General features: G+C 35.1%; 6 protein-coding genes across 8 annotated transcripts; 3 read left to right on the forward strand and 3 right to left on the reverse strand.

Annotated features, from left to right (window-relative positions):
- Positions 1-347: 347 nt before the first annotated feature.
- Positions 348-3369, reverse strand: LOC111005133 (SBP (S-ribonuclease binding protein) family protein). Its single transcript, XM_022276525.2, has 5 exons — positions 3037-3369; positions 2874-2930; positions 1764-1942; positions 1208-1569; positions 348-939 (listed from the first exon to the last, which is right to left on the reverse strand). The coding sequence occupies exons 3-5, from the start codon at positions 1867-1869 to the stop codon at positions 388-390; spliced, it is 1020 nt and encodes a 339-aa protein (XP_022132217.1). The 5' UTR covers positions 1870-1942; positions 2874-2930; positions 3037-3369; the 3' UTR covers positions 348-387.
- A 4338-nt stretch (positions 3370-7707) lies between these two features.
- On the forward strand, positions 7708-8876 carry LOC111005126 (DNA-directed RNA polymerases I, II, and III subunit RPABC5). The gene is made up of 4 exons (XM_022276519.2): positions 7708-7865; positions 8039-8097; positions 8260-8354; positions 8473-8876. The coding sequence occupies exons 1-4, from the start codon at positions 7830-7832 to the stop codon at positions 8496-8498; spliced, it is 216 nt and encodes a 71-aa protein (XP_022132211.1). The 5' UTR covers positions 7708-7829; the 3' UTR covers positions 8499-8876.
- A 1435-nt stretch (positions 8877-10311) lies between these two features.
- On the forward strand, positions 10312-11999 carry LOC111005125 (uncharacterized). The gene is made up of 4 exons (XM_022276518.2): positions 10312-11187; positions 11287-11392; positions 11477-11554; positions 11826-11999. The coding sequence occupies exons 1-4, from the start codon at positions 11119-11121 to the stop codon at positions 11882-11884; spliced, it is 312 nt and encodes a 103-aa protein (XP_022132210.1). The 5' UTR covers positions 10312-11118; the 3' UTR covers positions 11885-11999.
- A 1957-nt stretch (positions 12000-13956) lies between these two features.
- Positions 13957-20338, reverse strand: LOC111005022 (polyubiquitin). The gene is made up of 2 exons (XM_022276368.2): positions 20045-20338; positions 13957-14597 (listed from the first exon to the last, which is right to left on the reverse strand). Exons 1-2 carry the CDS (start codon positions 20269-20271, stop codon positions 14126-14128), a joined length of 699 nt encoding a protein of 232 aa, XP_022132060.2. The 5' UTR covers positions 20272-20338; the 3' UTR covers positions 13957-14125.
- Positions 15550-17621, reverse strand: LOC111005217 (axial regulator YABBY 4-like). Its single transcript, XM_022276655.2, has 7 exons — positions 17485-17621; positions 17209-17343; positions 16958-17102; positions 16774-16822; positions 16537-16612; positions 16300-16416; positions 15550-15842 (listed from the first exon to the last, which is right to left on the reverse strand). Exons 1-6 carry the CDS (start codon positions 17563-17565, stop codon positions 16351-16353), a joined length of 552 nt encoding a protein of 183 aa, XP_022132347.1. The 5' UTR covers positions 17566-17621; the 3' UTR covers positions 15550-15842; positions 16300-16350.
- A 1029-nt stretch (positions 20339-21367) lies between the features above and the next one.
- Positions 21368-25308, forward strand: LOC111005019 (uncharacterized). Of its 3 annotated transcripts, none has more exons than XM_022276365.2 (9): positions 21368-21580; positions 22237-22591; positions 23299-23332; positions 23710-23937; positions 24139-24228; positions 24362-24427; positions 24511-24602; positions 24700-24747; positions 24833-25308. In XM_022276365.2, exons 2-9 carry the CDS (start codon positions 22269-22271, stop codon positions 24948-24950), a joined length of 999 nt encoding a protein of 332 aa, XP_022132057.1. In that variant the 5' UTR covers positions 21368-21580; positions 22237-22268; the 3' UTR covers positions 24951-25308. The 3 variants fall into 3 exon arrangements, with proteins under 3 accessions (XP_022132057.1, XP_022132055.1, XP_087984006.1); XM_022276363.2 differs by having other exon boundaries at positions 22240-22591; XM_088127880.1 differs by lacking the exon at positions 21368-21580 and having other exon boundaries at positions 21593-22591.
- The last annotated feature ends 1627 nt before the right edge of the window (positions 25309-26935 follow it).

Here is a 26935-nt window from a genome sequence, read left to right on the forward strand (position 1 = left end):
TTTTTTGTTATGCTATGAGAATGATAATTAAAAATATTAAAGTGGTGGACTGATTGAATTGGAACTGTTTGGTGAGGTTACCTTTCATAAGGTTTAAATGCGTCGTCAAAAATCACTAAAACAATTAGAAACAGGAACCGATGAAATATTCTCAATATCACATTTTTCCATCAACCAGACATTCGATAAGTGTGGCCTATGAAAAGCCAACATCATTGATCTTCATGCTAAAGCGATAAGCTCTGCATTTTCAACAGTTAAAACTAAATTTTACGAAGAGCAACTTCAACGTTCAGTTTAGTGATTTTTTTAAAAAAATGCAGGTATATGTATCATACATACAGAAGGATAGCAAGATTTTCTTTTCCAATTTGGTATGATTATAATTTAGGACAAATACACTTGAATGCCAGCCGTTTTGATCAACTGACAGACAGGACAGACATTTACAAGTCCATCACAATCTTTACACAAACAAAGGTGTCTACAAGGCATGAGTAGGATGGAAACCTCTTTTGCCTTGCATGCTCTGCAAATCATGTGCTCCTTGAAGCCTGGTAAATTCCTGGTACAAGATTTCACATTCCCTCCTGGAACACTAAGGTAATTGTTTGGATCAACGTGTGAGGCAGCATCATCCACCTCACTGTCTCCGAATCCTTCCTTTGCTTGGTCCCCACCCTGCGAGATAGCATGCTGGAGATTGTTTTTCAGGACATTTACCACTGATTCATTGTATTTAGCTCTGCTATGCCAATTCTGGGCTTCCGTCGCAACCTGCTTTATTCTCTCCACTAGTTCCCTGTTTTTACGGTTCATATTCTCAATTTCAACATCCTTCTCATGTAGTTTCCTCCCGATCCCTTTCTCTATTGCATTAAGAAACGAGGCCGTATGTCTCTGCTTCATGTCCCTTATACCCTTTGCCAAATGTTCTTCCTGTTTGTAAGGCATATGAAAATTTTAAAACCACAGATCAATTGAATCAACCGCATTGAAGAATACTTCAACATGAGCACCATTTGGCAGGCATCGTGTGAAGTTAATGCTATAAATAGTAATACATAGTTCATAAACCAATTAGACTTTGACCAGAAACATCTTCCAGGAAACCTCATCATAAACTATACTAGTTTTATCCCCATGTGCTCTTGTAAAGATCCAGACGAGGAATAAGTCCTAGAAACTCCGAGGAGTTTAGAAGTACCTGAATTTTAATATACTGATCAAACTCTTCCTTTTGTCTATCAATCTCAGTCCTGATATTATCACCAAGTGAAAAGATGATGGAAGGTGCCGCTGTTATACTTCCACTTGCAGTAGTAACAGAGGAGTTGTGTTCATCATCATCATACGATAGCCTTAAACCTGTTGACACGGCATTTGGGTTTCTAATGTTTGCTGAACGATCAGCATCATCTGGACAGGCGTTATAATTTAAGGAAATCTGAAGCTTCTGCTGTCTTGAGAAATCTTCTACTTCCCTACTTCTTTTGTTAGGGCGGAGCATATGAGCCATTTGCTCACTTCCAAAATAATTTACAGGCTCAATTCCACAGCTAACGGGAACTACAATATAAATTGTGAATTTTATTAGAGACGTGACAACTAAAGGACATTTAACAAGTTCAGATTGATCTCGTTAAATCTTCTACTGATCAAACTTTAACTCAAATAATTTTTAATGGTTAAACATAATAACAAAATATATGGAATGAATTAAGTTGAAATCAGATTTCTAAGAAACAGAAAAAACAACTCACAATTTCCAAATAGCTGCAGCTGACCAGAAGCATTACTTTGATACTGAGTTCGATTTTCATCCAGGAAAATGGGAAGCAAGGCATTGCCATTGTCACCACCCAACATTTTCTCCGGAATAAAACAGATGAACTTAAGGTAATGTGAAGTTTAAAATACCAATGGTATGGGAATTCACCACCTGCAAAAGGGGACAACAGTCTTAATAATCTCTTTCAGTAATAGAATAAAGTGATAACGACATTATGAACTAGTACACTACCTAAATATGAAACATGCTTCAGATATTGAAGCACCTCAATTTCAAATTACTTTGAGAAACATCGGACAAAATAACAGGAACCAATCAGTTGATTTACAGAAATACAAAAAATCTTGGATGAAGCAAGTTCTTAATAAGACCAGCATTGTCACAAGGGCTTCTTCGTGAATTTTTTCCAAATAAAACATTAAAAATAGGGGCCTTACATCTTCAATATATTCTTCTACAATATAGATGTAAAATAATCCATTACTTGAAACTTATTCAATGTTCGAATCTCCGATAATAGGGAATCAGTAATCTTCCAAAATCTAGTAATTCATAACATTTACTTAGAATTACAATCCATCCAAATAAGCAAAAGTACAAGAAACTACCTATCATACAATTTTCCTTACAAATCTTAATAGCAGAAAGTAAAACATAAACATCAACTTCCAAGGCAAAAACAAATTTCATACACAGCAGTAGAAAGACAGAGATCAGAAAATAACATCAGAAGTTCTATTTCAAAAACATATCCAGACAATCGGGAAAAACATTAGCAGGAAAAAGCATACGGGTATGGCATAGGAAAATAGATAAAGTTCAGTGTATCATAAGTGCCAGGGTCTCAAAATCAGGAAAGTTATGAAGATTGATGAGCAAGTTTGACCGGAATCGAATAACGTAGATGTATTGAGAAAAGAAGAGCAATCTAACAACTTTCACAAGGAAAAGCATATCATAATCCACGGATTTATTACGAATTCGAAATTTTCCATATCAGGCACGACTTTATCAAGGATGCAAACGCAACCTACACTCTAAAACACGGAAGGAAACAAGGAAAAGGCATAATAGAGGTTACCTGAACAAGAAAGTCATTTGGGCATAATCAGATGAGAACAAATATGATTTCCAGATCCTGCCATAAAACGCCCGCACAGGTTTATCCACATAATTCGCATGAACGTAGAACAGATACAGAAAAACGAAAAAATGAAATAGAAATTACAAATAAAAAAAAGTACCTGGAAGACATATATGTATATGTGCAGAATCAAATGGCGGAAACGGTGATCATCGGCGATTGATAGGATCTAGAAATATAAAGAAGGAAGGGGAGAGATGGATGGAGGGTGGAGGAGTGGTAACCGACGAAGAAGATGAGGAAGAAGATGAAGAATTATAGGAGAGAGAGGAAGAGAAATTGTAGGGAGGTGGTGCGGTGGGAGTGGAAAATTTATTAGAATGAAATGAATGAATCGGTGGTAGTGGTTACGCAAACGGATTTCCGTTCCTTTTTTCTTTATATTTATTTATTTTCTTTTTACGGAACACAAATTATGGAAGCCAAACCCATTCCTAAGGGAAGGAAGGAAGACAGTGGAAGAAAATTAAAGCTGATAATAACCCAACCCACGAATTTAACACACCATTCCTGGACCCCACCCCTCCAACTCCAAGGCGGTCAATTTTTTACCTCTTTTTTTCTTTTTCCTTTCTTTTTTTTACTTTTAATTTCATTGCATTCTATCGTTTTATTACAGATTTGCTGCATCGGTGGCAACGAAGAAGAAGATCACTCCCTCTACTCGCACTGGCGCAACAATTTCTGCAATTTCTGTTCACGCCCCACGTTTATTTAATTAATATTTAAAATATTCGATAATATATCAATTTCTTAACGTTCGTCGATTTTAATTTTGTCTTGATTTTTGAAAAATTAGGATAAATTTAATAAAGATGGTAACCAAACAGCGAAGATGGCGTTTTGAGAATTGTTCGAGAATGTGTGCTTTGCTTGCTGACAATACAACTGTAAATTATATTTCTTTTTCTCACCCCCATTTTGAATTGGTATGTCATAGGACCATTTTACTTAATTACCCCTGTCTCTCTATTTTAGAATATTTGGTAATGTGGTCTGGTCATTATTATTATTTACACAGAGAGGACGAATGAGATATTCGTGTGAGCTTTTATCATAATTCCTCAAGATATTTGTGGTAAGTCATGTTGTCCTTGAAACCACCATGTAATTTGACATAAACTTACTAGTGTTTGTGGTAAGGATGCAGTTTTAAAATAATAAACTTAGTGAAGTAATTATTAAAGGTCTTTTGTAGTGTAAAAATATTAAAGACTTAAAAATTTTCTTTTAGATATTATATTTGAGTTTTTTTTATTTTATTTTAAAATTTCATAATGTAACGAGAAGGGTAGTAAATGGTTGAAGAATATGAATAGTATTTTAATGTAAGTGAATTTTTTTATAATTATTTGGTCTAAATATTAAACCATCAGTAAATATGAATAGATGAGATGTGTAATATTAATAAAAATGGTAAAAATTTTTTTAGTACAATAATTTGACAGATGTGGAGTCGAACCTCCAACCTCTGTCAATTACTATTTAGATATATTCGCGTAGATTTAAATGAAAATGATAATAATAACATTTTGAAATGATTGTTTCGATTAAAAAGATATAATAAAACATGAGAAGGGATATATAATAAAATAAAACGAAATTGAAGAAGGTATTATAGATGGAGTTGGAGATGGTAAAACAAAAAAATTAGAATTTTGATATAGAGAGAAAATGTTGATGGGAGATGGAGTAGAGTAGGAGTAGGGGGTGGGAGAGCGAGGACCATCAACCAGAATTAAATAAAATAAATAATTGAGTGCAGAAACACACTGTAGAGAAGAGAAAGGGGCGGGAAATAAAAAGAAAGAAGAATAAGGTGGAAGTTGGGGCTGTGTGGCCTGGTCTCGGCGGGCCCACCTTAATCTCTCTCTGTGTTTTGTTTTTTTGGCGCGCTCTTACTTTTGCTTTTGCTTTCGCATTTGCATTTCTAGCGAAGCGACAACCTGCTCTGTTCACGGATCTCCATTCCCCGATTTGCGGGTCACCATCTTCATCCCCATTGCATTTATTATTATTTATCCCTCTTTTTTACTCCCTCCTCATCCCTCCCTTTTTTCCTATTCTATTTTCTTGACTATTATATTCTCCTCTTTCTTTCCGATTACAATTCATAAGCTATACAAACTTTTGCCACTATTTGATTAGAAAAATCTAACGAGTATGTCCTAATTTATTATTGAGATGTTACATGATTATTGTCGACTTAAATATGTATGGGAGGAATCTCGTATTACATAAATATAGAAGTAAAAATTTGAAATTTTGAAAGGAATCACTGGGCCACACTCGTATTGGTTTGACCAATATCAAGGCGACATTCTTCTTAAACAACCTACCATTTTTATTATTATTTTATTTATTTTTTAAAAGACCTCCAATTTATTTTATGGCCAATTTTCAATTAGGCAGTTAGCTTCCAAAGTGGACTTTTTATTTTTTAAGTAAATCTGCTCATTTATTGTATGAGTTAGGTCAAACTATTTCATTATGCACTAACATTATTCAAATAATTTGTTGTTAAATTATAAATATGGTAAATAAATTTTAATTTTTTTAAAATATGTGTCTAAATTTAATACTTATGTCTATTTAATTTATGTATTTATTATATTTTTAACAACTTCTAAATAGTTTTCTGATTACCCTTTACTTTAATGTTTTTTAAAAATTATATATTTATTTGTTTTGTTATATATTGTTTCAATATATTTTTAAACTTCAATCTAAATTTTATAAACTAAAAAGTAAATAATTTTTTCAAAAAAAAAAAAAAACTTATTTTTGTTTTTTAAATTGGCTAAGAAATCAATCATGTTTTTTATATCTTTTTTCTCTAAATTTGACTTATGATTCTATTTTCAAGAAAAGCAAATAATATACATTGTGAAGCACCCTACATTTTGAAAATTTGAAAACTCAAAATGAAATTGTCATCGACAAAATTTAAATTTTTTATATTTTTTGTCTAACAAGTTATTGTCATTGAACTTGAACATAGCCAATGCTAATTTTTCTATAAAATTTTTATTACGTATCTAACAAATTATTGTCAAGTTTATTTGTTGCAAATGCCCTACTAGAAGTAGTAGGTTCATGTCTCTCACCCCATAATTATGTAATATTGTTAACTTCGTTAACATTTATGTGACAATCATGGTGTGTCATACAACTGTTAAATATATTATTGAACATAAAATTAAAAGTGTAAAAGATTAATTCTTTTTTATACTCAGGGTCATTTTAATTTATATGGGAATTTTTGTTCAAATTTGCTACACATGCTCTGCAAAATTCTCATTTAATGTAATCTGTTTGCAGTAATATGATTGTTTGATATTTTAAAATTTTAGAAAGAAATACAACATTTGGTTTTGAAGGAAAAAAATGTATGTAGTTTAGTAGAGAACCCCTAAAATCCGTTGACAAGTTGATGGGGGAAGAGGAGATTTGAAGATTGTGAGGGAGAGTGTGGGGGGTCCATTTTTGTGTGTGTTTTGTTTTTCGTGCATACGAATATTGAATGTGATAGGCCAAGGCCAACTTTGTTGACCCACAACAAGCCAACGCGTGTCTGTGCGTGACCGTGTGGGTATGCTATGTGTTGTGGGCATGCTTGTCCAGGGTGTGTTACCCATGGCCGCATGTCCAAACCATCCTCACCACTCGCTTTCCTTTCATGTCCTTAAAGCTTTCTAGTGTAATTTTCTTGTATCGGGTTTTTGGGGTGGTAGGTGGAATTTGGCCGAGCGGCTTTGGAACTAGGTGTGTATTAGTAGGATATGTAAGCACGCCAAATTTCAAGCCAATCGGAGTTCACACGGGCCCTGTAGGCCACCGAGTGACTCCTCGCCACTTAGGACGTCTACACCTGCCACACCAAAAATGCCTTATAATGTACCTTAGGGGGGACCAAGTAGTCATCAAACCTCCCCCCGACCAAGCGTTGTATACTTTCTTGCATCCAATGTCTACAATGCTTGTTTTAAAGATGTTTTCAACTGTTTTTCTCTCTCACGTTTTCTAAAACCAATTTTCTCCTAAAACGTGAGCGGAGGCTAGACCCACGACCGAGATTGTTCGCAACTTACAGTTTTTCCTGGCTGACTTGCTCGTTTGAGCTAGAGCAAGTGCCGCACAATCGCTCGAGCTGCTTCGAAAAGGTGCGATTGTGACACTATGCGTGTTCATTTATTCAAATAAAAGCAATACTACCATCCTTATTCCTTAACCATTCTTTCTATTGACCAAATCAAACCTAAATCCAATAGCTGCTTTCAGACTTCTTCAATCACTCATCCAACCTCCAACCTCCAATCCCAAATCCATAAACCAATTTCAATTTTATAACACCCACTCCCAAGATCCAATTATTCTCTTTCATACCAATTAATTCCATTTAAATGTGTTAGATGTCCGACCAAAATCCCACCAATAATCACACATCTAGCAATATTATCGCATACAAAATATCTCCTTCAATTCATTCTTATTTTTATTTACTATAATTTAGTAATATAATTATATCTGTAAATATACTCTCTGTTTTTTATTACAAATATACTACCTCAACGAATCTCGATATCTTATTTTTCATTTTTCACTGAAAAATGATATCTTTAAAAGAAGAAGTTCAATGTTACTACGTAGTTCTGTTCTGTCTTTAGATTTAAAAGAAAAATAAATAAAAAATAAAACATGGAATGACTGTTGAAAACTTTGGGCCAGGAAGGGGAATGTCCATTGCTAAATGGGCTGGTAGCTCAGAGCCCAAATAAAATGTGCTTCCATTTACCAAAGGTTACAACGCGAAGAAAAACCCTCTCAGAGCCCTAGGAAGGCGGTTGAATAGTGAGGCAGCGTCGGAACCCCGGGCTAGGGCAGAAAGCGAAGATGATCATCCCAGTACGTTGCTTCACTTGCGGAAAGGTAAGCCATGGAGAAATAAATTCAATTTTTAGTTTAACTACCTTCTACTTATACTCCTATGTGGGAGCCTCTTCTGCAAATTTGCGTTTTTTCTGTTTTCTTGTGTGCAACTATCTTTATCTTTGGTTTGCTGCTTACGAGCACGATAAATTTTTGAATTTGTAATTTGTCAGGTGATTGGAAACAAATGGGATCATTACCTTGATCTTCTACAGGCAGACTATTCTGAAGGGTACGGATGTAGCCTCCCCTTTTCTTGTCATTTTAAGTTCTCACTCTAAAATTTCTCTCTCAAATTCCTTCTGGACTTTGAAGATTGCCTGGTCAATGTACGATATCTAACCTTTAACCTTGCTATGTAAAGATGATGCTGATGCGTTTTTTCTTGTATTAGAGATGCTCTCGATGCACTGGGCTTGGTTCGCTACTGCTGTAGGCGAATGCTCATGACTCATGTAGACCTTATCGAAAAGCTTCTTAATTACAACAGTAATTTCTCTCTCTTTCTCTACATTCATGCACGAGTTGTCTGTTGATGTACACTTACTTTAGCCTACTTCTATTAGTCGCTGCCTTTCTTTTACACCTCAGTTGTTTTCTCTTACAGCTTTGGATAAGTCTGATACCAGTTAGGCCGGGGACAAGTTTCTGCTTATTCGTGTGCAGCAGTCAGTATTTGGGTTTTATGGTTTCTGGGTCCAGTTAAGAGAAAAAGAGAATGTGTAGGAAGATTCAGTGCAGGACTCAAGTTAAGCTGTGTTGCCGTCCTGCTTTGTTTACTTGTTGATTTATACGAACCCAAATATTTAATTGTGAAGTGTTTTTAGGTCTCTACCAGTTATATATCACAATTATGTAACTTTTGGCATGTTGATGTTAGCAAAGAGAAAAAGGGAAGTAGTTAGTTATGCTGGGAAAGAGTTCCCTTCACTTAACTGACCCGGTGGAAGGCTGTCTGTATCTGCATTATCTAGAGACCTAATAGTATAAATATCGAATGTTTATGTTGCACCTGCTATTCTAAATGCGCTATTGGTTTCTCATTGTTGATTAATAGATGTGGTCATTTAGTAAAAACCTACAATAGGATGTATACTCAGTATATTTTTCCCACGGGCCCAGAAGCTTTAGTTTGTTCTGTATATTATTTTGGTAATCTGGAATTGTGTGAACTTGTTTTCTGGTTTGTTTTGCAATTCACAGAATGTATAGAATTATGAAAGAGTTGTATTGATCCTACAGTTATGTTTTAGATTTTGTTGTCCGACTGGATGTATGACTTATAAATTAGAGTCGAACCATCTTTATACTAGACTACCGAGGATGTAGTTAGGGAGGGTCCATTGTTTCTCTGTGTTTCATGTTTCTCTGTGCTTGATGTCATTCCAAAATTTTATTATCAAGATTTTCATATATTTGTCTTGTTTAGATGATAATTTGTGAACACAGGCATCTAAGATGATAATTCCAATGTCCACTGCTGAAACCAGGGGGTTCTTTTTTGGGAAATCGTTTTGAAAACAAAATTTTTGTTTTTCAGAATGATTTTTTTGACAGCACGAATTGAAGTGATCTACTTGTGGATGAGCGTCGCCGTCCATAAGCATACTCTTGATCTTTGAAAAGCGAATGCATGTGGTAATTAGTGACTTTGAGTGCGAGCATGAGCACAGGGCAGTTAGCATGTTTTTTGCATATTTGTCGGGTGGAAGCCTGCCATAATATGAAGCTCGGGGTTGTTTCATCACTTGAAATAATTCCCTCACAGGATCTGGGTTGATGTTCTTGTATCAATTCTGCTGACATTCACATGATTGATTCTACACATTTGGGGGGTTTGAAGTCCAGTGGTAGGAGCCATAGGATTGAATGAGAAAGAAAATGATTACAAGTTCAAACACGATTGCCCCGCTTTATTATTGTTTGAGTAACCAAATGCTGTCCTGAGATTTAGTCAAAGAAAGTTATATAGTCTTGAGGTCGATATTTGTTAAGTTGTAAGGATTTCGTGGAAAGGCCATTATTAGTAATGAATGTAGTTTAATTACAGAATTAAAGAACCCAGAGAAGAGAAGAGATGGTGAGGTGAGTAGAGTGTAAGAGTACTAAAATGTTGGGTAGACGTTGAAACTTTGAAGGCAATTCAAGTGGGAAGACAGTGGAAGTGGTTCATGTAACGCCTCATCTGAAATTAGTATTCAGTAAGAAAAGACAACAGCAACTAAAATTGATGTGTTAGAGACGTAATAACGTATCACAAATTTCTCACCAGGTTTTCCAATTCCTTGCCTTCTTATTATATTTATGTATTTATCTATTTTTTGATATTTGTGGATATACCTCGACTAATTTTACGGGACAATCGTATGATTTTAGTACATTTATCCTATAGAAAAGAGTTGTGTATATATATACAAGCTTATCGGGTATCAAACTATTTTAGTATTCTAGGAAAAAAGAAAAAAAGGAACATTTTTCTGAATTTGATGATGGAAGTGTTCTCGTCAATCCCCATCACCCCTAGAGAGAGGGAGAAAGAATCACTATCACATAGTGGAAAAAAGGCCTGTAAATAGCAATTGAAATCAGGAAAGGGCGATTCGATTTCAAATATATGTTAAAACAGGAGACAACGTGGCTTATGAGTGTACACTAAAAACTTAACCAAACCATCTTTAAATGTGCTTGCTACCTTCTCGATGTGTCTATGGACGTACTATTTAGTGGACCATTGCAGCTGAGGTGAGGAATATGAGATCCAGAGAACCTCCCCAGCTTGGAGATATCAATTATAAATCATGAAGCTGCAGCTTGTAAGTTGTAAGTTGTAAGTTGTAAGTTGTAAGATAAGGGCCGGGGTGAATTTAAACAGGACAGGAGATGAACAGTTCATGAGTCCATTCTGGGGAGTGACGACATGAATTTAAAGCGGTGGTTAAATTAATGATTGGAGGGAAATTAAATTTAAGGGGGTAGAGAGAGAGATTTGAAGTTGAAGATGAGGTTTGGATTGCCTGTGCTGTTTTGGCCCTTCACTCAGATATCTGTGGATAACCCTTCTCTCTTTTCCTATAAAAACCTCACAAATATCTTCTCCTCTTTGGCGCCTATGAAGCATTTATATGTTCTCTTCTCCTTTCTTTCACATTTCCCTTTGTTTGCTATACATAACATATGTACCTTTATTTATTCTATTCATTTTTTGTCCAATTCTAGTTTTCTGAGATAAGAGAGAATATTTTCCGTTCATATTATGTACTCTTACAGCCACGGTCAGTTTCTCCCTTGTTTTCATTGCCACCCCCATGCCTATATCCGGATGGTACCTTCTTCCCTCTCTCTTGCATGCACTCAGTTCGTAATTTTATTTACTATTACATTAGGGACAAATATATATATCGTCTTTAATTTGCACTTGCAGGTCCAACATCTTATAGAGAGATGCTTGCTACTTCATATGAGCCCGGATGAGTGCGCAAAGGCATTGGCTCACCATGCAAATATTCGCCCTCTCATAACACTTACAGGTCCAAACTCTCTCTCATGTACGTTGTGTATTTCCAAATTCCAAATTACTCTCTCACCCTCCAATCTAAATGCTCTTTTTGCAGTGTGGAGAGAGCTCCAAAAAGAAAACACTGAATTCTTCCGCTCATATTTCCATGCTATTTCTCCCAAACCATTACTGGGTATGACCCTCCATACCTCTCATTTCATATAATACCACTCTATCAAAATATCTAATTCAAAAATATGAATATGTTTTGTATATGAGAATCGTTTCTTAAACAAACCTAAGACTAGGAGAGTAGGTTTAGTTATTAGCGTTAAAGCTTCAAATCTTCTAACTTCATATTTGTTGTACTAAAAAAATAATTAATTTTATCGATTAATGTCCGTTTATTTGTTGATTAAGTATTTGGCCAATTTAAATGATCTTAAATTTGAATTCCTTTACAGCCAAATTCACAAGGAGTATGCCCAGAATGATGAGGAGAAGACAATATCACTGGAGGTGACTCAGAATTTGTAATAGTTCCGCGGATTAATTTATTTGTTTCTAAATAATCAAACGGTTCTTTTTCCCTTCTTTTTTGAAAAAGATAAATGAATAAAGGTGAGTTCAAATTTGAATGCTGAATGAAAGAAAATTAGATTTTAGTTTACTAAAAATTTATAAGTGGAATATCCTTTTGTCCACTCTCTCCATGAATTATCAATAGATAGAAGATATTTGCTCATTGTTTTTCAACGATTACCCAAAATGATTTTTAATACGGTGATCTTGAAACACGATCTCAACAGGAAAAAAACTAAAATACAAGAAAAGAAAAAGGGTTAAAATATAATTATAGTCTTAAATATTTACCCCTATTTATTATTTGGTCAAAAAGTTCAAATGTTCAATTTTAATCCCTCAATTTTCAATAAATTACGGATCCAATTTTTTCTATAAATTGTTTTTACCCAAAAATTTAGCTATCAAGGTGTATATCACTTATTACCATAAATTTTCAATTTCAACCAACTAAAATTTACTTATAAAATGTTGCAATTTTTACCATTTACTCAACTCTTACTAACTTCAACCACTAATTGTGACAAAAGGCAAGGTAGAAATCCCTCAAAACGCACTAATGTCATCGAAAATAAAGCTATGCAGAAATTTCAACCCGATCAATACACAAGTGTTGGAAAAACGACCAAAATCTCACAACATTAGTTAAATAAGGAGAAGGAAAAGCCACCAAAATCTCACATGAGTAAAATAAGGAGAAGTTCACATGAGTATATAAATTAGGACAATATTTGTATTTAATATGAGGTTTTCTGGGTGTACAAAAACAAAGTCACGAGAAGATTTTTCTATAATTTTTTCCTTACTGGGCAAATGGCGATCAGGTAAAAGATGGTGTCCCATCTACGCTTAAGTATTGTTGGATTCTCCAAATAAGCAACAATGGGAAAGACTTGGCTAGCTGTTGGACAGTGAAGAAAATTCACGCTGGTCACACAAATTTTTGTAAAATAGTTAATAGTAATTGCGTTATGTTAGCTCTAAACTTCATAAATGGCACAGTACGCATTCGGTGAAGTGACGTCTGTAATTTAAACTTTTAAAGTTACACAATATATTATGAAATGACGCCTTGATTCTTGAACATTTCAGTTCTCAAAATTCCCCAATACTAACTATCTTCATCGAAGTGTCCTACATCAGTCCATAATTTCGATTGTACATCATCAATCATTCACAGTTGGCAGCAGAAACTAAATCAGTCACGGAGATGCTTTATGATCAACAACCAGCGGATAAGAGTATTTCAACGCAGAGTCCCCATTTTTTCTTGTTTGTCTTCACAATTTCCACTATACCATCTTAATTTAACATAACTATGCACTAGTGAACCATACTCTGATGTCAATCTGAACAAAAACTTTCATAAAACTCTTAGAGAACATATTTTCCTATGTAATTCAAGAAAATCAGGTACAAGGTAATGCAAAGAGCACCCTGATGTTGAAAGCAATATATTCAAACGTTATAATCATTTCTGTATAGAGACATATCTCATCCCTTTTATCATGAACAAATTTACAATCCCAAACATTCAACGTTATCTTTTAGAAGTCATACACCAAAGCGCACTAAGAGGACTTCAGATAATACGCCAGTAACTTTTAAAATCAAATTTCCTGTTCCAAGAACAAATCGTGGCCTATCACAGTAAGCGCAATCATAATAACTGAAAGTGTAGCTCAAAGACGCAAATGGTAACCTCAAAGGATTCAATACCAATATCCACTTTTAACCCATGTTATGTGCAAAGAACCTAGCAAATTTCTATGAAAGTTCTCCCGCATATTTAAGTCCTACATCAGTAGAGCTCCTCTTTCAAGTGATTGATCCGGAGGGTGAGAGAAACTCAAATTATAAGGACAAGCTAATCCTAGACAATAGCCGTGTAGGACTATCGCCGATATCCATATTATGTTAGCCGTACTTACTTCGAGATTACGAAACTGCATATCAAATAGAGCAAAAACAACCATACGACCGGTAAGCAGATTATATCAAAAACCAGCCGCATAACAAAACCGTCAACCACTATGAAACAATAAGAATGTCAATCATGGTAACACAGCTACGAAAAATCAAGACCCGTCTTATAATTTCCTATTCTAGTTAACGTCAGAAACCATCATTAAGAATCAAGATAATGGCGAATTCTCTATCAATACGGAGAATTAAAGTAGACCTAGTCACCGCCGGGCTTCTGGTACACGTAAGTCAAACCACACTTGCCACAATAATGACGATCGAAGTGATTGGCCATGAAAGTACCAGCTCCGCACTCGGCGTTAGGACACTCTTTCCTAAGCCTCTGAACTTTTCCTGAGTCGTCGACCTTGTAAAACTGAAGAACAGAGAGCTTGACCTTCTTCTTCTTGTGCTTGATTTTTTTGGGCTTGGTGTAGGTCTTCTTCTTGCGCTTCTTGGCACCACCACGGAGCCTTAACACGAGGTGGAGCGTGGACTCCTTCTGGATGTTGTAATCGGCTAGGGTTCGGCCGTCCTCAAGCTGCTTACCAGCAAAGATGAGACGCTGCTGGTCCGGCGGTATTCCCTCCTTGTCCTGAATCTTTGCCTTCACATTGTCGATGGTATCGGAGCTCTCAACCTCGAGAGTTATGGTCTTCCCCGTCAACGTTTTCACAAAGATCTGCATATTGGCGAAGGCGGGGTTGCAGAAGCAACGGGGAGAGATGGGGAAATTTAGGGCACCAAAACTGTGAGTGGGACCATTTTATATGGATAGGGGAATTGGGCCCTTTATGGGCCGGCTGAAACGGACAGAACTCCAGCCCGGAACTTTGTCTCTTTTATACTTTTAAAGTTTTCTGATGCCTAATTCTATATTGCAATTAGTCTTGTCGAGGGTATAGGATAAATTTAAATGATTGCATTTATATCATTTATAAGCTTCGTAAAATTTAGTTATGGAATTTTTTTTTCTGAATTCCAGAATAACATTCAAGATTTGAGCTTTCCGGTTGAGAATGTATTACCTTAACGGATTGATTGATTTGTACTATGTTATCAATCTCAACTTAAAAATGTGGTAGTAGATAAAACATGCAATATCTAGTTAATAAATGTTAATTTATTTGACATGAAGTACTTAATGGATCGATGATAACGAAGTAAACAACTAAACAAAATGAAATAGCAGATATAAAAATACTTAAACTTTGAGATGAATTTGAATTTGAGGAGTCAAACCAAAGAGCCGTAACCCCGTGGGAAGAGGAAGGAAAAAGAAAGCATAGATTGAAAATGAGGAAATATAATAGAAAATTGTAAAAGGGTTTTAATGAAAGTAGTTTTGAATGCCACGCAGCATTTGCCTTTTAATTAATTGCACACCAGTTGTCAAGCTTTTTCAATCAATGCAGTCATTGAATTTACAAAAAAGTGTTATTAGCATTTAAGAGTAACATTATTTAAAAATATGAAGAGTACGCTCATTTAGCCCTCCTCCAAAAAATGAAAAAAGTATTTAATTTGTATTTCCATTAAAAAAAAACACTCTAATAATATTCAGTGAATATATTGAGGGAAAACAAAAGGCAGATTAATTGGATAAAATACGTAAGCTTGGTTGGCAATGGCATGGCATCATTAATTAAAAACTTAAACTTATATATAATAACAATATTAATACATAGAATTAGAAGCACAAGCACTGCGAATATTGAGTGGAAGGAAAAGAAAAGAAAAGAAAAATAGAGGAAATTAATAAAGGGGTTGTGTTTGTTTGGTTGATTGGTGCGTGGGCATAGCAAGAGCAACAGCATGGGAATGGGAATTAATATGTAGTGTGCGTTGTGTTTCACACAGATCCAAAGCAGCCCAGCCAGGGGATCGGAGGGTGTTGAAAAGAAGCAAGCACACAGTTTGACCTCTGACCCGCTCTGAAACCAAATAAATTAGACTATTATTATAACTTAAGAAGAAAAAGGCATTGACATTTGAATTATGTATCTCAGTGGCATCAATTCATTTAGCGTAAAGAGAGAGAATAGAAGTAATTATTCATAAATTCTGTATTTAAATGCGATTTCTTTTGAGGAAATCGACTTGGATGTGGTCGTTGGCTTACCCACCTTTGGAAACTCTTTCCTCTAAAGCTTCACAATTTCTAAATCACACTTGCCAATGCCATACAAACTATATTTACTCCATCTCCATCTCTCCATCACCTCTCTGCTGTATATTCATTCCCTTTTATCTTTAATTTATTGCTCTCATTAATGTTTGCTCTACCGCGCTAGTACTCCATATATGTACAATATATGTATATGTATGATTTGTAAACTAATCACGTGCCAGATTTAATGAACCCATTTAATTTAGTTTTGATTTAATTACCTGATTAAGTTAACAACATGCACGCTGTGGCCTGAGGGGGCCGGGTGTGCGCTACACAACAATTTTCTTCCTCATCTGATCTCCTTCTTCGCCATGGGCTGGAGGAAGATGAGCCCACTGCAGAGTAATTAAACGTACGCCAAGTTTAATTTGTATATATATCTCATCACCTGATCTTAAAGTTATTTAAGCTAATTCAAATTAAAGTTAGAGAGAGGTAGTTAATTAATTAATTACGTTTTTTGCAGCTGTCTTGAAAGCCTCTTTATGAGCCATTGCTGGGTTCTCCGCCTTCAGCCTCCGAATCTCTTCCCTGCGCGCGTTGTTTTGTTCCGACTCCAAGTGATCAGCCCGACATTTATATATATATATATATATATATATATATATATATATATATCAACGAAGAACAATAACCCTTTCTAAAACTATACGTATATGAAAACACCAATAATATATATTCTTTAATCTTACTTGATGAATTGGTTATAAGCTGACGGGGCTCGCTGTTTCTTCTCCGGGGCTTAATTTGCAAGTTAGATCATCAGAATCAAAACCAAACAAAATTAAACAGGGTATACATACCCGAAGAAAACTAATGTTAAAAAAAGAAATATATATATATATATATATGACAATATAATATAGGAGGGCGTACGCTTGTTAACAACTGGAGTGGGGGGAATATTGATGATGAGGTCGGGATCATCTTCATGATCTTGAATTATGTTATGGTTGGAGGCTATGAGGTCGGATGTGACGTTGTTGAGGTCAAAGTCTTGGCCGAAAGCCAACTGTTTTGGCTGGGAGATCCATGAGGTGACAAAAAATAAAACATATAATATATGTGTGTGTATATGTATATTTGTATTGAAATGGATGAGAAATAGAGAGAGATGATAGGGATACCAAGTTATGAGAGAGGGAAGTGAGAAGATCAAAAGGGATGAAAGAGGGCATCGCCATGTTGACAGAGAGGAGGCCAGTGCAGTTGCCGCATCTAACGCTCACCACCATCGACAGGTTGCTGTATGGAACGTTTACCTGTGCGTATATATGGTATGAAACTTAATCAGCATCCAATGAAACAAAATATAATATATCCATTGTGAATTGTGTAGTAGCGTAGTTGTAGTTGTTTTAGTAATTATATATTTGACCTTCCTTAGCTTATTGGCATCTTACCAACAATATGGTGCTACAAAGGCCACATTGGACATAGCGAATCTCTTCAGACGAATCCAGCAGGTCCTCCACTGTCGACATACCCTAACACCTTATAGTTATGCAGAGAAACTCAGAGAGTGAGGGAGAGATGAGACCTACAGCTACTTGATGTCTTTGAGACAACACAAGTGCAATTTATAGCTGATTTTACAGCCTGCCTGCATAATCAAATCTTTTACTCCCTTTCCAATTAATGATTTTGTTGTGTTAGTTGTTAGTACTACACCAGCAACCTTATTTAGTGATTTAATTACATTGCTATAAACTTATGAGCCCAAACTTTTTTCTTTTTCGAGTTCATTTAAGTAGATGCTAATTACACTCAGAGAGGAGGTGAAGGAGCATGATTTACCATTGGTCTATAATTTGTAAAATACACAACAATATTAAACGCTGAGCTCAACTAATTTATGACTTTCTTTTACTTAGATATTTAATCTAAATTTGTTTCCTTACAACAAAAAGCTAAATATATATTCAATAAAAACTGACACAAATTATTTCACTTTCATGTTATCTGCCATGCATGTTAAACTAAATAATATTGATTAATCAACCGTGAACGTGAAGCTTTATAAAACGCACGTGAATAATGATTTATTCACTCAAAAGTATTTGTACTGCAAAAAAGAAAAGAAAAGAAAAGAAAACAAGTTGTAGTTGTAGTTGTAGTTGCAGATTAGTGGGTTGTGGCTCATGATTCGGATGGAATTAGTAAAAGTGGAGAAATGCGTTTGGTGTCTGCGTTGCTGTCACAAAGAATGAGAATCGAACCTTAAAATTGAGATGTCGTGTTCCGTGCAGCGAACAGCATGCAAACAAGGAAACTACGTGGTAATAGCTTTGCTATTGCTATGCCCACCTATCTATCTTAATGTCAAAACTCCAACACAAAATAAACATACTACTACTTACTTCCTTTTATTAACCACGTCACTATGACTTTATTTGCATTTCTGATTTAGTTAATTGAATAGTGAGGGAAAGTAACGTGAGGGGTGAGAATTAGAGGGATGAAACAAAAAAATTAGTTGTATTTTTTTTCCACATCAACATTAAAAAAAAACAATATTTAGTTTATAAATATTATCACATCAGCATAAGAATAATAAAAGTTTAGTTAAGAAAAAAACATTAATGTGGAAACCCTAAAGCAGGTCGCAGGATACAGTCGAACAATAATTATCATCTACAAAGCCTCCATTAATTTTACAGATAATAAAATGAGTGAACAATAATTTTCATTTTATCACAGAAAATTACAAAGCACTAATGAATCATCAGCATCCGTCCACCTTAGCAGAATTTTATGACAAAACCACTGAATAACATTTCAAGAAAAATTATCATCAGCATTCATTCTCTAAAAGCTATTATGTAACATGAAATATGGATCTTCGGCGTTTAACAACTGTTTGATCCTCTCTCTATGGGAAGAAATGAGTTCAAACGTCTCACCAGCATTCATTCTCTAAAAGCTATTCAGTGCAATATAGCCGAAGAGAAGATATTGAATGCGGGTTAGAACAACACGAAACCAAAAGCTGATTGCTAGGGTCTCTAGGGAAGATCTAAATTGATAAATTCAGTCACCAGGATTAAGCCCTCGCCAAATGCCTGAAAGCATAACCAAAGCGAGGAAAATCCCGATGTTGGAGAACATTCCCAAACTTGATTGTGAGTTATGTCCCACAAACCAGTCACCAAAATAAAACTGCAGCAAATATAATCCCCTTTCTCTTCAATGACTTGCAAAGAGCGAAAACTAGGAAGAAGCAATCAATCTCAAATGAAGTTGACATCCACATCATTTAAATTGAGATGCAATCATGATAATATAGAAATGGAATAAAATGGGCCGAATAATCTTAAAGGATGCAACCTACATTTGGAGTTGTTCGAAGTGACCCGCAGAGAACCTAACAACATTCGCTTTACAAGTACGATTAGATCTCCTATACTAATAAGAGGTCCAAGACTGGTTCGAACCATGAGAACCAATCTAAAGAATCCCAACCCTCGAGAGAGAAAACATTCAATGATATTTTTTATATAAAACTGCATAACATCTCAGGAAAAAATCAATTAAAAAGAGCAGCAAGTGAGAGATACTTCAGAACTGTTAACCAAAATTGAGCATTGAGCGTCTCCAAACGTAACACAATTTATGAAAATAGATCCATTTGATAATTTGCAGTCCTAGTATTGTCCCAAAACGGTGATTATCATAACAACCAATCTCTATCCAAAAAAAAATGTAGCATTAAAGGAGACCTAATCACCGCCGGGCTTCTGATACACGTAAGTCAAACCACACTTGCCACAGTAATGACGATCAAAATGATTGGCCATAAAAGTACCAGCTCCGCATTCAGCGTTGGGGCACTCTTTCCTGAGCCTCTGAACCTTTCCCGAATCATCGATCTTGTAAAACTGAAGCACGGCGAGCTTGACCTTCTTTTTCTTGTGCTTGATTTTCTTAGGTTTGGTGTAGGTCTTCTTCTTGCGCTTCTTAGAACCTCCACGGAGCCTTAGCACAAGGTGTAGGGTGGACTCTTTCTGGATGTTGTAGTCGGCAAGAGTTCGACCATCCTCCAGCTGCTTACCAGCAAAAATGAGACGCTGCTGGTCCGGCGGTATTCCCTCCTTGTCCTGAATCTTGGCCTTCACATTATCGATGGTATCAGAACTCTCGACCTCGAGAGTTATGGTCTTCCCTGTCAGCGTTTTCACGAAGATCTGCATATCGTCGCAGTCGTGGGTAACCAAGGCGACGAGGGGAGATTGGCAGATTAGGGCAAAATCGGATTGCAAATTTGTATATATGGGAATGGGAATTAGGTTTGTTGGGCCGGGTTTAAGGAATATGCCATGAGGCGATTCAATTGATTGCATTGGATTGGGTTGATGGCTGAAGTAGGCTTTCTTGCCTGAAGACATTCGACAATTATGGCCCGTTCCAGCCCTAATTTTTTATTTGAGAAATATGAAGCAATGGCATATTTACGTTGCCAGGATGAAAATTGGCTAAAAGTATAGTGTGGATGGTTGATTCTGACGATAATTTACATATGTATGGGTCAAAGCCAACGTCAAATGGATCAAGCTGACTCTATAAATCGTAGGCTAATACATAATTCACTATTCAAAAGGATTTATGTGTTTTTTACTTATTTTTTTAATAGAATACTAAACCATGTATTATCTAAAATACATCATGTCTCTGGTTGACTTGCATCACTATGCCTCTATCTATTCTACGAATAACATGTCTTTGTGTATATGCAGACAAAATCATATGAAATTATTTCGTGCTTCAATCCTATTGTTGTGCATCTCAACTTTAACGAGACACTTCATCTTAAAATTTGTAATATGACTTCATGATTTTCGTTGAAAGATATCATAAACAAGGTATATTCCAATACTGCACAACATGTTCTATGATTTGTTTACAAGTTTTCCACCGTACAACTGATTTAAGCAAGAGAAATACAATTTATTTGTTGTTTTACATCTCTCAAAATACGTTAAAAGAATTTGTTGGATGACTTATTGATTTACCGTCTATCTTTCAGGGAAAAAAAATTGTATTTTTGAATATTTTTCAAGAATACAATATTGTAAAGACAGGTAATAAGCCGTCAATTTTTTAAAATAGTGAGACCTATATCAACACCGACCTAAGTATTTTGGTGGCTTCAGTAGTTACTATTATATTCGAGGGTAAAATGGAAGTTCATGATATTAATACCATAATTTCGCGTACACGTGGCAGCTAGATTGCCCAGAACAGTCCAGAAGTTTTTCCAAAAAAAATTATATTTAAACTGAACCATTCCATTAATTTAGTCTCTGGGCTGAATCTTCTCCTTCCGCAGGAATCCACGATCCCGCGGTAAGGGAAGGAAGGGCGCTTGTTGCTTTGATTGCACCTGCGGAGTTATTCAACCAAAACAATTTCTCTGCATAACCATTCACTGTTCCCTTTGGAGGAATCAAAGCATCTTCCTTCCATTGAACTCTCTGTCACCCTCCGTTTCATTTGCACACCGTGAGTGCCACGCCTTCCATTTTAATACCTATGCCGCTCTTCTCCTTCCCTTTCTTTTAAATATTGATCGTTACGTTACCCTTTCGATTGGACCAATCTAAAGTAAGGAATCTGGGAATTCAGTGGAACTTTTTAGCGATTGTTGTGTTTCTTGTTGAATAATTAGAGTTATAGACAGTGCGTATTTTTCTATATTTCTCGATGCTGATTATTGAATTTCAATTCTTCGTTATTTTCTTATGCGTTCTTTTATGCACCTTGATTTGATTCCTTCATTTTCTTGTTTGTTATTTTGATTTTTCTTCATTTTTATGGTGAAAAACTCAATCGTTCAAAAAAGGTCCTGTTTTTGTTCTGACTAATAATTTTGCCAAATTGGCCTTCTTTCTGACATTGTTTTCCTTTTTCGAAGACTGGACTTGACTAACTAGTCGTTGTTCCTCCTCATTTGAACCTGATTTTTTTTTTCCTACTCGGTCATCTCGATACATCCTACTTTCTCCTCGCTTTGAATTATAATGCAGCTGTAAAACGTTGTCTGTCTGGACCATTTATTTAACAGTTTCCTTCAAGTTTAGATCATCTTCTCAAAGACAGCTTCATCACTGAATCGATTTTTTGGATCCTCGACAATTAACTCGTCATGAGTTTCTTAGCAGGATCATCAGACCGCACGTGGAAGCTTGTCATGGTTATCGAAACTAATACTTTAAGTTATTGGTTGAACTGGAGATTCTTTCTGTGTGCTTTGTTTCTAGCATCCATTATGGTTGTGGCAGCCGTATTAATATGGACGTATGAAGGTTTCAAGAGACGCAAATCTGAATCAGGAGACGATTCACAAGATTCAGTTGGGTCATTGTACGAGGATGAATTCTGGCGGACATGTTTAAAAGGTATTCATCCAGCTTGGCTGCTAGCTTACAGAATGCTTGCTTTTGCAGTGCTCTTGGCATTGATAATAGGCGATGCTGTTGTTTCTGGAGGCGGAATATTTTTATTTTATACTCAGTAAGTCATTTATACATCTCGTATTCTTTTACCATTCTTAACTGGGTATTTTGTATTGTGTGTTGAGTGAGGACAGCAGTCCTTAACTCAATTGGCAGACTGTGTAACAGTCTTGTTCTTCTCCTTACTCCCATGTTTGATAATCTAGAGGGAAAAAGTAGGGTTCAGACGGGTTGATTTTTGGTTCAAATCTAGAAAGACTTGCATTGTGGGGAGTTTGATGATTGACCTGCTAAGAGATTGTTCAAATATGAGTTTTATTGTTCTAGTCCACACTATGATAAGTGCTTGCATCATTGCATCAGATAATATTGAAATTTTTCTTAGAATATCTACTATTGAGAACTGTAAATATTTCCTGATCGGGTTATGTAGCCCTTATTTCACTATTGCTTTGAATAATTTTGTGCAAGATGGGGCCAACACTCTGCAGACTTTTAAAATTAGAAACCCTATCTCATCTTACATCAATATGTTTAGGGAATTTACAATCATAGATTTAAACTGTATCTTTCTGAGACATGTCTCGTATGCTGCTAGAGAGGTCGCCAAAGTATGCAGTTGACTATGCATAATAATAAAACCTACCGTATCTGGTCATATTTAACCAATTAATCATCTAGAAAGTAGAGAAAATAAATTACAAACTACTTTGACAACTTGGAAAATACATTTAAACTACAGTTTAACATATCTATTTTGTGCAGGTGGACGTTCACATTGGTCACGCTCTACTTTGGGGTATGCTTTATATCTTTGAAAGCTACAAGTCTGCTAGCAAATCTGGTTATACTTTACTGACATTTGGTAGACACAAAGCAGGATGGTGTACAAGTATGTTGTGTGCAGTGTCCTCCGGACTTGGACACTAGCCCTGTGCATCCATGAAAATTGGTCCTGCGATCTGGCGTTTGGAGTCCTAAATGAACAATAGTGATCCAACGTTTGAATTATCATCTAATTATGTATGAAAATTTTGAATCATTGGTTGTAGTGGACAAGGCTAACCAGGAATACAACCAAACCTACCTAACATTCAATATATTATTAAAATTTCATGGTTTAGTTTTCCATTATCTGTAAATTATTAACCAAGCTCAAATATTGCCATCTTGCAGCTTGCAACTTCATTCTCCATTTATGGTTGTTGCAGAAAATGTAATAATAGTGGCAGCTCAACTGAGTGTACAAGTTTAGATGCAGAGCGAGGCACTTACGTACCCCCAACTCTTGGTGATGGGAGCCCCGATGTGTCCAATACAGCCAAGGGTTCAGACTCCCATGAGGATTTTCATACTCGTAAAGCTGCTGGTGTGGGGGGATATGCATTTCAAATTATTTTTCAGGTGATTATTTTCCTCCTAAAAACTTAGCAGGAATAGGTTTTATGGATCTGCACGGGTTGGCGAAGTCTCTCATGTGCTATTAGTTTAACCTTTGTAGTATACATTCGATTTATGTTATCATTCCATTAGTCTTATCTATCTCTTTCATAGAAAATACAGAGTGGGTGTCCTGAACTTTCTTGCTTGTTTTTCTTTTCATAGACATCCGCAGGTGCTGTAGTACTTACAGACATAGTATTTTGGTTCATTCTCTACCCATATCTTCTATCTCAAAATCGTGGGCTAAGTTTTGTAAGTATTTGTTCTTCTGTCCGGCCTCTCTGTGTATCTATTATAAAGCCATTTACAGTGCTTACTTTAGAGCGGGAGATGCCTTTTGTTTTGTTTGATTGATGTTAGTCGCTTTTTCACTCTTTGGCTGCAGTTCATTGTTACCATGCACTCGGTAAATGCTGTCTGTCTTCTCGGTGAAACGATTTTGAATGGCTTGGTAAGTTTTGTATTCTCATTAGTTTTCTCTTCCGGTCTTCCATTGAGTATGGGCAATGACTTAAGGTTGCTTTTGAACTGCAGCGATATCCATTCTTCCGGATTGGATATTTTGTAATGTGGACAGGGATATTTGTCCTTTTTCAATGGATCCTCCATGCTTGTGTTTCGATGCCGTAACTTTTCACTCTGCTCTACATCATTTCCCGCTTAGATTTTACATTGAACATATGAATGAGATTGTTGGATTGATTTCGACATGCTTCACTGCAGGTGGCCTTATCCATTTCTTGAACTTTCAACCCCATACGCTCCTTTATGGTAAGTATGAATCTCTGCCTCCAACTCCAGTGCATTTGTGTTTTCCCTTTTGAATTTTAAGTGGTTATGGTCGTTCCTTTTGCAGGTATGCTGGGGTTGGGTTGATGAATATCCCTTGTTTTGGGGCCTTTGCGCTAGTTATCAGAATGAAGCAGTCTCTATTGCAAAGATTGTTCCCAGAGTCGTTTCAGGGATCGAGCTGACGATTGTCGAACAACCAGTAGTTATGATATTATGTGTTTCCCAGAGAGTTCCGTCATGTTTGCTCCAAATTTTGAGTGTTGAGGACGCAAGTCACCAATCCAACAAATATTGAGCAACCAAACATGATGACGAGGTGGACAAAACACAGGCGTTGGATGGAACCCACACTCTAACCATGCTCAAATAGGCGGAAGGTGCAAGCTTATCAAGTTTTTGTATCTTTCCCTTTATTATTATTTCTTTTTTGTTGGAGCCATTTTGCTAACTTCGTTCCCCTCTCAACTGGCCATTTATTTATATATATAACATTTTTAAACGAGGATTGTCTACAAAATAATAAATATCTGTGTTTTATTATTTTTTTTCTTTGGTTAAATCATAATTTTAGATCATGAACTTTCAAATTTATCTCTAACGTGTCAACTTTACAAATATCTAATAGGCCACTGAGCTTTCAATTTTTTTTATGATAAATATTTGATGTATTAGATACTTTTTTTATGGACTTATAATTTTTGTGTCTAATTGTAAATTTTTAAAAATGTCTATTAGATCAATAATCATTAGATACAATGTTAAAAACTTAAAAACTTGTTAGAGGTGAAATTGGAAGTTATTAGATACAATGTTAAAAGACGTGAAATTGGGAGTTTACCTATTAGATATTAACCTAATAGTTAATGGATTAAATTTATAATTTATCCTTATTTTTTCTTCTTCTCGATCTTTTACTTGAAATTCATGTTTAATAATAATAATTTCATGTTTATTATTATTATTATTATCATATACTAATAAAAATTCTACTTTTTTAAGGACATACATTGAATGAATTTGAGTTATTAGGATAAATATTAAAAACAAACAATAATGGTCAAAACGACAGAAATGAACATTCCCACCACCTCCACATGTACTAAAAAAACAGACAATAATTTCATTATAATTGTGAAAATTTAGATATGAAATTTGAAATTATTGTGAAAATTTAGATATAAAATTTGAAAAGTTGGCCTTGATTTGGAAGTAAAAAAAATGTTCTTTTATTCAAACTTCAGATGATCTTCTGTTGTAAATCTATCCTTATATACAGGTTATGATATTCGGGTTTGCTAACTAAGTTGACAACATTATATATTTAATTAATTTCTGAATAATTGCTATAAGAATTGGAATGTATTGGCCGATGATTTCTTCTTCCCACAAAAAATCCATTTTTTCTTTTGATGTCTTACCACAGCCATTACAAGGGAATAAATGATAAAATAGATAAACTATCAACCTATGGAGGAAAAAAAAAATATAATTCATTTTGTCTTTACCATTGCTAAATATTTGACAATTAAAAAAGATAAATATAAAACATATATATATATATATGAATAGCGAGCGATGAACTTTTTAGTAGAGATCATGATGGAGATTACCAGGAGAGAATAATTTTCGAAAAATAATTGAGCAATGTTTAACTTTATTTTTCATTTTTTTAGGCACACAAATCTCAAAAAAAAAAAAAAGGAAGGGTTCTCTTTTTACCAAAATAGGAAAATTTTGGTTTTCTTAGAATGTTGCATCTTAATAATTTTAACCTGCCACCTATTCTGGCTCATTTATTAAATTAATTTTTATTAATTTAAATATCTATTGCTTTGGATCGAACCTTGTCTTGTGGAAATTTGGTAGGAAGGATCAAAACTTTTTGTTTATTAGTAAATCATTTTCCCAGCCTTCCACGCGATTAGTAAAATAATAAGTTTTAGTTCTATTTTCGAAATCGTCTTTTTATTTATTTTTAGTTTAAATTCAAAACTTTCAGTAGTCCGAATGCTCCTCAAGCAATAATAAATAATATGAAAGATACTTAAAATAAAAAGAAATGACAAGAGTTTGATTGATCACCAATAAGCAATAATAAATAATATGAAAAATACTTAAAATAAAAATTGATTGGTCACCAATTTTAGGTGTGAAGCACAAACAATTA

Source organism: Momordica charantia, assembly GCF_013281855.1.
Source record: "Momordica charantia cultivar OHB3-1 chromosome 8 unlocalized genomic scaffold, Mcharantia_2.0 BLBB01000008.1, whole genome shotgun sequence".
In the NCBI taxonomy this organism is placed as follows: Eukaryota; Viridiplantae; Streptophyta; class Magnoliopsida; order Cucurbitales; family Cucurbitaceae; genus Momordica; species Momordica charantia.

Coding starts and splice junctions, on each gene's coding strand:
- LOC111005133 (XM_022276525.2), bottom strand. CDS start 1,869: ATGTTGGGTGGTGACAATGGCAATGCCTTGCTTCCCATTTTCCTGGAT. Junction 1,570..1,763: donor GCTGCAGCTATTTGGAAATT/GTGAGTTGTTTT, acceptor TTTATATTGTAG/TTCCCGTTAGCTGTGGAATT. Junction 940..1,207: donor ATCAGTATATTAAAATTCAG/GTACTTCTAAAC, acceptor CCTTACAAACAG/GAAGAACATTTGGCAAAGGG.
- LOC111005126 (XM_022276519.2), top strand. CDS start 7,830: ATGATCATCCCAGTACGTTGCTTCACTTGCGGAAAG. Junction 8,098..8,259: donor CAGGCAGACTATTCTGAAGG/GTACGGATGTAG, acceptor TTCTTGTATTAG/AGATGCTCTCGATGCACTGG. Junction 8,355..8,472: donor AAAGCTTCTTAATTACAACA/GTAATTTCTCTC, acceptor TTTCTCTTACAG/CTTTGGATAAGTCTGATACC.
- LOC111005125 (XM_022276518.2), top strand. CDS start 11,119: ATGTACTCTTACAGCCACGGTCAGTTTCTCCCTTGTTTTCATTGCCAC. Junction 11,188..11,286: donor CCCATGCCTATATCCGGATG/GTACCTTCTTCC, acceptor TTGCACTTGCAG/GTCCAACATCTTATAGAGAG. Junction 11,555..11,825: donor TTCTCCCAAACCATTACTGG/GTATGACCCTCC, acceptor ATTCCTTTACAG/CCAAATTCACAAGGAGTATG.
- LOC111005217 (XM_022276655.2), bottom strand. CDS start 17,565: ATGTCGACAGTGGAGGACCTGCTGGATTCGTCTGAAGAGATTCGCTAT. Junction 16,823..16,957: donor CACTCCAGTTGTTAACAAGC/GTACGCCCTCCT, acceptor TTGCAAATTAAG/CCCCGGAGAAGAAACAGCGA. Junction 16,613..16,773: donor GCTTATAACCAATTCATCAA/GTAAGATTAAAG, acceptor CAACGCGCGCAG/GGAAGAGATTCGGAGGCTGA.
- LOC111005022 (XM_022276368.2), bottom strand. CDS start 20,271: ATGCAGATCTTCGTGAAAACGCTGACAGGGAAGACCATAACTCTCGAG. Junction 14,598..20,044: donor GTGCTAAGGCTCCGTGGAGG/TTCTAAGAAGCG, acceptor CGCCTTCGCCAA/TATGCAGATCTTTGTGAAAA.
- LOC111005019 (XM_088127880.1), top strand. CDS start 22,224: ATGAGTTTCTTAGCAGGATCATCAGACCGCACGTGGAAGCTTGTCATG. Junction 23,333..23,709: donor TGGTCACGCTCTACTTTGGG/GTATGCTTTATA, acceptor GCCATCTTGCAG/CTTGCAACTTCATTCTCCAT. Junction 24,603..24,699: donor CATGCTTGTGTTTCGATGCC/GTAACTTTTCAC, acceptor GCTTCACTGCAG/GTGGCCTTATCCATTTCTTG.